The sequence below is a fragment of the Alosa alosa genome, chromosome 16 (assembly GCF_017589495.1).
Source record: "Alosa alosa isolate M-15738 ecotype Scorff River chromosome 16, AALO_Geno_1.1, whole genome shotgun sequence".
Lineage (NCBI taxonomy): Eukaryota > Metazoa > Chordata > Actinopteri > Clupeiformes > Clupeidae > Alosa > Alosa alosa.
The window spans coordinates 31,643,147-31,655,931 of record NC_063204.1 but is presented as its reverse complement, the minus strand read 5'-3'; the positions used below and the strand labels follow the sequence as shown (position 1 = coordinate 31,655,931).

The following is a 12,785-nucleotide window of genomic DNA, read 5'->3' as shown; positions in this document are numbered from 1 at the left end:
AGTTAACACAGCAACTTGAAATATCACTGTTGGATCAAATGCTTCAGACATGTAAGAAATAAGCAGTTTATCAACTATATTTACTGGTTTTATCAAGTGGATATGGCCAAAACAAGCATATTTAAAGGTTATTGTGAGCTAGCATAACACCGTAACATATGGTCTGCAATGGCTAATCAATAATGCAATAAATTAGCTTTAACAGTCATACATTTTGACTTTTTTTGTTGATTTTATATGAAAACAGATGCTCTTTGTTTAAGCCAGCAGTGTTTTCTGTTAAAATATGTTATAGGATTCACGATATTAGCACTGTTACATTCATGACGCTATACTGTTACAACTGTACCGCACTTTTTTATGGCTGCGTCAAGGTTGTAACAAAGGTACATGTCGCTGTTAAGTTAAATTATTGACAAACTATAACATATTTTTTTAATTCTGTTTCAACTTTCATGGAGTAGACATGTACGACTCTGTTCTGGTCCAATTTCAAAGCTCTCAAGTCTATCGTCTTTGTGTAAAATCGAGTTTGATCTGGAAAAATAAAAAAGTGTTACAATTGTGCCAGTTCTCCCCTACCCATTAATCAGTGGTGGTTAACCTGCAACACAGGCTTTAAAATGTTTGTGTAGATCTGGCTGCACAGTTGTGACATTTATATCTAGACAAAAAAAAAATTAAGATGTTTCAACCCTCGCACAAATACATACAACGGAGTATTAGGGCCACACATGAAGAAAAAAATATTTTTGCCATGACGAGATTAAAGTCGCCATGTCGACATTAAACTCGACATTTCGAGAATAAAGTTGAAATGTCATGTCGACTTTAATCTCGACGTGTCGACATTAAACTCAACATGAAAGTAAAGTGGAGAGAGAACAACCGCTCCAAAGTAGGGTAGGCCTAGGCACCGGGACGATCGAAAAGGAGGACGAATGAAACATTCCAGTTTTCTTCGAGTGCAACAACGATAGACATAGCTACATCATGTGGACAAAACATAAAACATATTAACCTTTCGTTGCTCAGCCAAATACTTCCCTGTTACGTCCTTTTATCACGGAGTTACAGGCGATGCGATGGTCAAAAGCAAACAGCAGTTTATTTATTTATTGTAGGCCTATTATTAAAGAGTGTTTTTCATCTAAAGGTTTGACATGCACTAGAATAGGTATAGGTTACGTGCTCTCCCCAATCTATGCACAGACTAGGCATAAGTGCTCTCCCCAATCCCAGACTTTCACATTGCATGTTTGTTTGTAATGGATGCAAAACAGCCAGCTATGCTGAATGTCTATGGACGGCCAGGCAACCCCATGTATTCTAAGTAAATGCACACATATCTATGTTTATAGCCTACTTTATTTTATGCAGGAGACATGGAATAGCAGTTTTAGAAAAATGAGAGTGACGGCCTTTGGGTCATGAAGGGCAGTTTTTTGGATGTGCGGTGGCCTATACCCAAGTAAAAACAGAGTGAAATAACATTTTGTTTTATAGAAACATTATATCATTGGAAACATGTATTATTCTAGCTATATATGGCATAGTGCATGGTATTTACATAACCGCGAGACACGCTTCACGATGATGGCAATGAGTTGTTAACAGACAAGACGCAATCTATCTGAATCTATCAGCAATCTAGCAATCTATCTGAAATAACACATATTTGAAGTAGGCCTATTATTCATGTCACATATTGTGTGTTAGTGTAGGCTACATAGCTTAAACTGTAGGCTATGTTTAAACTATATTTTGAGTTTAATGTCGGCATGTCGACTTTAAAGTCGACACGTCGAGATTAAAGTAGATATAATATTTCAACTTTATTCTCGAAATGTCGAGTTTAATCTTGCCATGGCAAAAATATTTTTTTCTTCATGCGTGGCCCTAATACTCCGTCGTAAATACAGAATGCTTAATCGGATATGAGGAAACATTTCTGATCTTCGGCACTGTGAAAATGGTGAAATGGAGACTGAATGACAGGTATACAGTACTTAATGCTGACACTGAGCAAACTGTGATGACAGACATTTTATCAGTAAAAGCTATAATAAATACGTCCAATAAATAAACCATTGACCATGATAGTCTGAAGGTCATTTAATGTAAATTTAAGGTTTTAAACTAAAAATGAAAGTCCACATTGGACCTTGAAAGCATGTATGGACTCCATAAAACAGAACATACAACTCTGGACAGAACCATGTCTAGTTGCCCCTAGCTATTTTGTTCTTTTTCTGTTTCCTCACATTTCCTAATTGGCTTCTCTTTTTTTCGGTTTTCACTTCTCTCTGTTTCTCTGCTTTTAATGATGATGAATTCAAAGATCCTGGACCAATATGTGTAATTCAGCTTTCCACTGCAGTTTGAAGCACCATGAAGAGTAGCTGTACTGTGTTTAAGGTAATCAAGACACAGAACAGAAGTACCACATTATGTGCAATATTCATTGTTCTTTTCTTAAAATACGGGGAAACAAACGGTGACTGTGATGTTGTATAGCCTAGTATATCAGTCGCAGGTGGGCAATAATTAACTAAGCTAACAACCTACAGCAGAGCACAGGGTTGATGGAAACTGAAGTGGCCATTTTCTTGCTGATCTGTGCTGGAAAATCAACTGTTAACACTCAATAAAGCAAGCTCTTTTGGTAAACGCAAACTTAGCCTTAAAACTCATCATGTTATGTTAACGTTACTGAAATTCCAATATATTTCACTGGTAGCCTGAAGACATGGCTCTGATATAAACAGAGGCGGACAGAGTACACAGCATCATTACTTGAGTAAAAGTACAGATACCCTTTGCTAAATTTTACTCAAGTACAAGTAAAAGTACAACAGTCAAATGTCTACTTTAGTAAAAGTACTGAAGTACTTGTTTTTAAAAGTACTTGAGTATCAAGAGTACACGAGTAGCCTATATTTTCTAAATATTGCATTACTACTGCCACATTTAGTTACTAGTTACTAGTGCTCACATTTATGTACAGAAACGTCCGACATGGAGTTAGGAAAAATGTTAATGTTAATACCTTGGAGAATGTAAAAGGAATTGAATCAAGTCATTTTCATCTTTTCACCATGTTGCCAGGGATGGGCAGTATTTCTAATACATGTATTTAAAATATGTATTTCAAATACAAAATACTATTTTGTAATTGAAACACTTGAAGTGAAAACTATCATTAACTTGTTCAGAAAATTTAAATAGTCTGGCGAGGTGGGGCCTCAGGTTCCCGGGATGGACCTGCTGTGTCTTCATCCATTGTTTCGTCTATGGCTTCGTCTCTTATCTAAATCTGACCATGGAGTTGACTTTGGCGGAAAGCTGAAGATGATTGCTGATAGGCTGTCTCAATCAGTGGCGCCTGCACAATCCAATCACGTTTCAGAGGGAAACAACAAATTTTTCTAAGTAACGGGTACTCACGGTTATGGATAGAAATGTAGTGGAGTAAAGAGTACAATATTTGCCTCTCAAATGTACTTGAGTAAAGTCACCCCAAAAATGATACTCGAGTAAAGTACAGATCCCTCAAAATTGTACTCAAGTACTGTACTCAAGTAAATGTACTCCGTTACTGTCCGGCTCTGGATATAAAGAGATATACTGTATATTAGGCAGTTCAGGTACGATGAGGTTGTGTAGTCTCAAGATTATATGGTTATAGACTTGCTGTGAAGTTAACTTGTGTTGGTGTGTAAAATACCATGACCATTTCAAAGTGACCTAGGTGCATATTTTTCCATTAAGCTCTCAGTCTCAGTCTTCACACTTCGGGCACCCCTCTCTGCACACCACGTTTACCCCTCATTTCCTTCTTTCTTGCAGAGTAGCAAGATAAAGGCCTCGCGCTGCAGCTTTCATAGAGACTCAATGGAGACTGAGGGACATAGGCACTAGCAAAGGTTCTAGAGGGAATGTGATTTCTGGCACCATATTACGTTCTCTTTCGTTCCATAGCTGTCAACATTGAACATTGAAAATAAGGGAGATGCCCTGGGTTTCTCACCCAAAATACGGGAAAATGTCAACATCGTCCCCATTAACGTCAGAAGGGTTGTAGCAACAAAGTAGCCTACTTTATTCACGCCTAACAGCCTATATTACAGTAATTTGGTCAACTTTACACAGCCCTAAAAAGGCTACATTTACCTTCGGCTTACTTTTAGTATACCGTGTAACGTTAAACAGCGTGCATGCTTAATATTAGTAAAGCATACTTGTGCTTCATGCATCCACATCCAGCTCCTAACGTTTTGACAAGCATATCTACCAATTGACCTTGTTCCTGCCCAATCTCTAGCTTTGCTGTCTCCATCCTTTCTGTTTTTGTTGTTTGCAAAAATATATAGTATTTATTGGTAAACAGCAACAAGTGCAATTTGTTAATCGCTGTCATTCTCTCTCCTGCACAAACAAAAATGTGTAAAGTAGCCTAGTGCGTAATTCTGCTTCATAAAGTTGAACAAATACATTTGCTTATTTCACAGAAAAATATAAATAGCCACTTTAGGGTCTACAGTGCAGAGTTGGTAAGTTATGGTAGGTCAACTTGGAGGGAACAAACAGGGGAAATTCTTTCTCTAGTAGCTGAGTAGCCTGATGGTAGGCAGGTGCGCACGTAGACATACGGCCGAACATGCAAGCGCCAATGAATCGTGCTCTCACGACAATCACGCCGTTAAACCTTCGCCTTCAAGCAAGGAAAACGATGATTTGAAGACATCTGTTTCGTTGGAAGGGCAAGGGGGTAGCAACAGGGCAAAACAGAGACAGGCCCGATGACAGGGCTAATGTTATGAGAGTATTAAAATATGGGATATTCTACGGGAAAATATTAAAACGGCAAGACAGCGGGGGAAAGTTAAAATATGTGATAAACACAGAAACACAGTTTCGGTCCCCATGCACAGGGATTATTTGTCACATTATTAATCACATATGATTATTTGTGAAATTGTGCAAACAGGTGCAACACATTTGAAAAGGAAGGACTGGTAGCATTAAAGCTCCCGGGAAAGATTGATTTAAGAATGTTATCACAGTGTGTCTTCGTGGCACAAAGCAGCGCGGGCGGAAGACGGCGACAATTGGCAGGGAAGGGTCATGTCTTTTTTGACAATTCTGTCGGAGTGTCATTGAACAATTTCTAGCAGGCAAGGGAGGGCCAGGCAACTTTTGACTGAAGCACTCAAAATCCCTCCGGTGGCCCCTTCAATAAATAACAAACAGTCCCTTACAATATGTCTGGTAAACACTATTGTGTGTATTTGAGTATGTCCATGTAAGAACATCAACATCATTCTGGTGGCAGCAAAAGGCCTATATCATAAACCATTAGTGTGGTAGTCCCCTAGGGGGTATTCCAGAAAGCAGGTTTACTGGCTTAACTGGGTATGTTAACCCAGAGTAAGCGATAAACCTGGGATTTCAGTTCCAAAACTATGGCTATGTAAGTCACTATGGTAACATAGGCTCTGAACTGAACTTCATATGGGATGGGTATTTTTAGACTTTTCCCCCTCGAAATTTCACTGTCCCTACTTCAGAGGCCACTGTTCCCACCTAGTTTGGCCTACCATCAAATGCTTGGTCTCTTTAGAAAGCTGCGAGACCTTGTAGTTTCTTAGGGAACAATCAGAATAACTGTGGGAAGTACTGACACAGAGGTACAGAGGCTAGAATACTGTTCTAAATTTCTGCCGGATAACAAGTACCTCTGAACTGACCACATTTCAGCCCTCTAGGTCACTTGAGATGACTTAGAAACACAACTGAGCCCTAGCACCAGGTCTTGTGAAGCTGTGTGCAAAAGTAGATCAATATAGAATAAAAAATGATGCTTTGGACCATTATTTGCCAAGGTATGCTCATGCGTTTTGCATACTGACAATAAAAGGCTTACTGTGTGGCAACCTCTTGGTGTAGAAGAATAATCCTGGTCTCAAATGAAAGGTAACACTCTGAGGTTTTTTTGTAGACTATTTGGACTGTATGTCAGGGGTTCTGATATAGAATGACTACACAAAATATGTAATAATTACACAAAAGTCTCTTTTTTTTGCAATTTCTTTGTTGCTTCAATGGGTGTGTATAAGATGGACTATACATCTGCACAACTAATATTGGATAAAACAACATGAATATGTCGCCTGGGGTTTATGGTTTGTGCTGTTTTTGGGTATGACTGTGGACTGCTTGTGTAACTGGAGTTGGGGGTGCTTAATATGGAGAGATTGCTATTACCTGTGGGGGAGGGATTGACATTATGATAGTATGTAGACTCATGATGTTATGGACACGGTGGACGCCAATAGGAGCTTAACATGTATTATTCTGTATGCGAACATGCACAGTGGACGCCAATAGGAGCTTAACATGTATTATTCTGTATGTGAAGTATAGTATATAATATAAGTATATATATATATATATACTATATACTTATAGTATATATATATAATATAAGTATAAGTATATATACTCTTTTGATCCTGTGAGGGAAATTTGGTCTCTGCATTTATCCCAATTCGTGAATTAGTGAAACACACTCAGCACACAGTGAACACAGTGAGGTGAAGCACACACTAATCCCGGCGCAGTGAGCTGCCTGCAACAACAGCGGCGCTCGGGGAGCAGTGAGGGTTTAGGTGCCTTGCTCAAGGGCACTTCAGCAGTGCCTACTGGTCGGGGTTCGAACCGGCAACCCTCCGGTTACAAGTCCGAAGCGCTAACCAATAGGCCACAGCTGCCCACAAACATGCACATTGTGTTCTGATCCGTTGTTGTTGTTCTCCACTTCCAGCTGGAGCTCGTCCGTGCACTTCCGCATCTGGGACTGAGGTGACGTCATCACGCACCGTTCGCATTGCTGTGACGCGACTGTAGGCACCGGGCCGCCGCGGTTCAACTCTATTTCCCTGCCCTGGTGAGACTGACCCTTAAAGCGCCAGTGCCCTGCATAAGCATTTCTAGTGGGACCATCTTTTTGTTTTTTTTTGGCCGGGTAGGGCCCCGGCCAACGGACAATATTATTTGCTTTCTTTTTTCATATTGTCCTATTTGTTGTGTGTACTTAAGTCTCCGTATTGAGGCATTCAGTGGCAGAACCATTGGGTTGAAGGGGAAACGTTGTAGGGGGGATTGTGCAATACGGGTCCATTATTAATGTGTGCTCCACGTGATTGATATTTATGACTTTTATTGAGTGCTGTGTTATTGACATTATCCATATCTTGTGTGTGTTGTGTTACGGCTTGACGTGTTCCAGTAACGGGGTTTGTCATATTCACCAGGGTGACTTATAGTGATAGCTGACCCTGAGTGTAGTCCTCCTATACACTGCCCATATTCGCCCAGCAGGCTGCCTTGTGTGTTTTTAGAAGAACTGATAAATAAACTTGTATTTGTACTTTGGTAAACTTCGTCTCTGTGTTGTGTGTGTGTATCTGGGATCGTCATTGGGTACTGGGCCGGCCCCTTGTTGAGGCCGGCGACAAATATTCCATTTCTAGGGATTCCTGTGAATATGTCAAGACCCAATATGTGGCATCTACTTATTGCACTGCAGCTGAAAGTAGGGAAGCACCAAAAGCGGAGGAGGGGGAGGGGGGCATTTTTTTTATCAAATTTAAGTGAGACATAGTTTGATTAATCTGATAATGTAAAGCACCATACAGATTGTGCATGAAAAAGGTTGTCATATATGTATCCCCAAAAGTCCAAGCTTTCAAATGGTGTATAATATACTATGCTACATAACAATATAATATGATGCATAAAATTGATTTAGAATGTTGGGGGGAAGGCACACTGTTCCATTGGGTAACTGGTTAACTGGGTATGTTAACCCAGAGTAAGTGGTAAACCTGGGATTTCAGTTCCAAAACATTCAAAAATTATCAGGCTATATAAGTAACTATGGTAACAGGCTCTGAACTGAACCAGGTAGAGGGTAGGTTTTGTTCAGGTTATGTTCAATTATGTTCAGTTATTTCAGTGCATATGCATATTTATATGCATATCCAGACAGCTATTTTCACACTTGTCACAATGGTGTTTCATTTTGACGATGGTCCGATTGACAAAGAAGAACAATCATCCGTGCTAATCATCTGTGCTATTCACCATGAGAGGGCGATAAGACCATGACATCACATTATATCCTTTCTTTTCCAAATGAGTTTTGTGAGAGCGCTATATTTTTTCTGTGGAATTCTTAATATAGGCTACTTGAAAAAAGCATTCCTCCATCTCTACATTTCTAACGTTACGCATCGTGGAATAGAATAGAATAGCCTACAATAAATCTTTAATGTAGGCCTGCCTACACCATAGTGGACATTTGTCTTTGGCTCACCAGACATAGACAGATGGACAGACAACATACAGTACAAAAAAGGGAAAACATATAGAAAATGAAAATAAGTTTAAATATAGGCTACATAAAAAGCAGCTCAGGCAGGTATGTGTAAGTTTTGTTAACTGTAGTCTTGTTTTCGTAAAAATGAAGATTTTGCTACCAAAATGCTACAGCAAACATGAAGTGGACTACAGTGCACTGCTTGCCTGCAGGACGGTTAAGAGGTATCCATCATGTTACAGATGACTCTTCACTCACTCCCCTTGACTTCTCAGTTACTTTACATTACAGTCATAGGCTAGTACCTAAACCATCTGATTTATACTATCCAACCATTTTAACTTTATTTAACAGCGTGATTGTTGTGAAAAAACAATGATTTTTTAAAAAGGATATGAACACGGGGACTCGCGAGCAGTTAATTAACACACTGTGGGTGTCCCGCAGGCGGGACAATTGCAGTGCCCCCCCACCTCCCCCCAACATTCTAAATCTAAATTGTATGGTAACTAGGGCTGTAACGATACACCAACGTCACGATTCGGTTTGTATCACGATTTTTGACCCACAGTTCAATACAAACCTCGATTTTTTATATTTTTTTTGGAGAGGGGGGCGGGGGGCTAGACATTTTATTAAATAACATTGGAACACCAGAGGATTAGAATATAATTTAAAATATAATATATCTGTTCTATTTTATATCCTGATATAAAAAGAGAGAATACTGCATTTCTGATATTTATGACAGCACACTTTATGCAGATTAGCCTATAGCCTACTATTTATATTACAACTCTACCTCTTTAATTCAGCTGTCTGGTTGTTGAAGCCTGGGAATATTGTAAACAAAGTATAATTGGCTAGCTTACCATAGTCTACTGGTTGGACTGTTCAGTTTCCCCATGTGTGTTTTAAGGTAATTACTGTTCTCCTTGGGACAGGCCCTTTTGGGAAACATTGGTATTGAGATGATCAGTCAACTTGAATGCAAGAGTTTTAAACAAATATGTTCAGCATGCTAATGATGCTAACTTTCGAATCGCATATCGTTACAGCCCTAATGCTAACCTCAGTAACCCACTATTAATCTGACAAAATATTAGGAAATAATGGGAAACGTACTCTCTAGACGTAGTAGCTACGAGTTTGTTGCTAATCGATGACAGCCAGCTTGCTTGCTTACTTGATTACTAGGCGAGTCGTTAAAAACAGACTTCACATACTCCATTTGAATAACAAACACAAATTAATTGTAACTTCATTGGGTGTGGTAGGAAAACGTCCGTTTCGTCGTAGTTTGTTGACGAAGCAGACACCAAGAACGTAAACTTTCTTGACGAGAATTGAGCAGTGTGAAAGCAGCGTGGTCAAAAGCGATTAATTACAGGATGTGTAGGACTAGTTAAGGGAGTGCCAGATTGTATGCAGGTGGACCCGCACCGGATTACTTTACGACCCTTCTAAATGAGCCCCCTTTGTGATGTCATAGAGAGAAAAATACGTTTTTAATCCCTTATTTCTATATAGTATATAGTACTTAAGTTCTAGTCTAAACTTTTCAAGAAATCTGAAATGATAACTCTCTTGCCCAATTCCAGACCTACACAACAGTTATTTCAACATGTCTGTGCGTTAAGCGGTTAGAGCTGCATTCATTTTTGAAAAGAAAAGGTTATAATAATAACTAGAAATGCAATGCCGGAATTACAATAGTGGATGAAAAGCTGCTGGCTTAATGTTGGTGGGGAGATTCCTAAAAAAAAAAACATTGAATCACTTAATCTTTGAGTTCATACAAACCCTCGTTCTTGAGATATCACACTCAAGGTGGGTTTGACCTTGACATTTGACTTCATCATTGAGTCCATACAATTGTTCATACCACATTTGAAGCGACGACCTCTCCTGGACCACCAACACAGCATCACTGGCAAAGAAAGCCCAGCAGCGCCTCTACTTCTTGCGCAAATTGAAGAAGGCAAGTGCCACGCCTCCCGTCATGACCACATTCTACAGAGGGACCATCGAGAGCATTGTGTCCAGCTGCATCACAGTGTGGGGCGGAAGCTGCACAGATCAGAACAGGAAGACCCTCCAGCGCATTGTTAACACAGCTAAGAGGATCATTGGAGCACCACTCCCCTCCCTGCAGGACATTTACACCACCCGCCTCACCCGCAAAGCACTAATGATTGTCAAGGACACAACCCACCCTGCACACGAACTGTTCAGCCTCCTGCCCTCTGGAAAGAGGTCCAGGAGCCTCCGCTCCCACACCACCAGACTTGCAAGTAGCTTCATCCACCAAGCAATCAGGATGCTGAACACTCTACCCACTCTCCCATCACTGACAGCCCCCCCACCCACCAGCCAGCCAGGAACCTAGGATCCTGTCTACCCTAACCCTCCCAACACCCCCCCAGGACCGCCCTGTGGAACTGCACTGTGACTGCGCAGTCTAACGTGTTGCTGCTTCATATCAAGCCTGATATACTTGAAATGACTGCATATCAATATAAATATACAGTACATACAAGCACAAGTTTAAACTTCATGTAAATGTTATCAATGTTATTTATCACTCTGCCACAATGCTGCTGCTACTACTACTCTGTCAGAAGGTTACGCTAGGACTATGTAAATATACAACACAACTACCTCTATTTTTTAGATATATGTTCTATATTTCTACATTTTGATATATGTTCTATATTTCAGTCTCGCACTTTAATGTCTGTATGTGGTATGTCTGTATATTTTTATTTTTTATTGTCTATAGCTATGTCTATGTCTAAAGTATGTAAAGTATGTCTATGTCTGCATGGGAAAGTAAGAAACAAAATTTCAATTCTTTGTATGACCAGTGCATGTAAAGAAATTGACAATAAAGCCGACTTGACTTGACTTGATACGTCAAGCCGTTCTGAAGTTGTGACGCACGAAAAGCTGGCCTTTGGAAAATGTAGTTCAGAGAAAGCCTAATTGTATGCAATGCAATAGGCTACCTGCAAAATGGGGCTTTCAGTTGGTATTGATGACTGCTTATTCTGCACCCAGATAACATTGAATCATCATAGTCATTGAATCTATGTTAAATCAACATTACTTGGTCAGCCCCAGCCGTGGCGCAACTGGCTGGGGCACCTGCACTGTACGCCGGCGACCCGGGTTCGTTTCCCGCCCCGTGGTCCCACCCTGACTCTCTCTCCCTCTCACTTTCTGTCATTCTCAACTGTCCTATCAAGTTAAAGGCATTAAAAAGCCCAAAAATCAACATTACTTTGTCAACGTTAGATCATTGAATCAGTCGCACTGCAACATTGATTCTACATCACTTTTGCACCCTTCATTAATATTGAAGCAACGTTGAAATTCTAACTACAGATCAACGGGATTCCAATGGTATTTCAACTAAAACTAGAAAAGCATTTCCTGAAGGAAATACGGTGCATGAAAATGCAAAAATATGATGTAAAATATTATACAGAGTAAAAACAAACTAAATTGGTTGCTAGGTAGATGAGGTTTAATATAGTTGGAATGACTGAACAGTTAAATAGGTGGATAGTTTAAATGGTTAAATTATTTAGGTAGATAGTTGATAATATGTTAACTATGTTAACAAAGATAATAATGCTAACCAAGTTACTTAACAATGCTAACTAGCATGCTAACAATGTTAACTATGCTAACCATGTGACTTAGCTAACTTAGCTTATCATTTTTAGTAGTTATGCTAACTAGCATGCTAACAATGTTAAAATGCCAACTATGCTAACCATGTGACTTAGCTAACTTAGCTAATCGACTTAGCTAATCATTTTTAGTAGTTATGCTAACTATGCTAACTAGCATGTTAACAATGCTAACATGCTAACCATGCTAACTAGCTACAGTGGGTAGGTGTTGACATAGTTAATGACAAGTTAAAAGTTGTTGATAGACAGCTAGTTTAATAGATAGTTTAATAATAGTTTAAAAGTAGACCGTTTAAAAGTTGAATGTAAAAAGTTCAGTAGTTTAATGGGTTACATTGTTTAACAGTGGATTATTGTAGTGAGGACTTTTATATTGAAACAGTTTTGGAAACAGTTGAATAGGATGTGTAGTCTAAATTGATCCAGATTGTATGCTTAAAGCCTGAGGCTGCAGGTGGCCTGAACACCTGCCATAGGATTCTAATTGCTTAATGGCCGTATTATGATGTCATAATCGGCAATGTTAAGTCTATGGGGATTTTTAAAAGGTTTTTCTTTAATAGTTTAAAAAGTATAAAAGTTTCAAAGTTGAAAAGACATAGCAGCTTGGTCCGTTTGAATACCTACGTTACAAAGTTTGAATGAAGTTTCTAAGTTAAACTGTTCAAGAGAAATTGCGTACGGAAAAAGTGGTAAGCGGA

At 39.4% G+C, this 12,785-nt stretch overlaps 1 protein-coding gene across 3 annotated transcripts in view; it reads left to right on the top strand.

Moving 5' to 3' along the window:
• fars2 (phenylalanyl-tRNA synthetase 2, mitochondrial) overlaps window positions 1-7,442 on the top strand; it is an 86,416-nt gene extending 78,974 nt beyond the window's left edge. For all 3 annotated transcript variants that reach the window (XM_048266174.1, XM_048266176.1, XM_048266177.1), the window contains one exon: window positions 6,827-7,442. In XM_048266174.1, the coding sequence (XP_048122131.1) occupies window positions 6,827-6,863 (37 nt within the window). In that variant the 3' untranslated portion in view covers window positions 6,864-7,442. The remainder of the gene's footprint in view (window positions 1-6,826) is intronic.
• The last annotated feature ends 5,343 nt before the right edge of the window (window positions 7,443-12,785 follow it).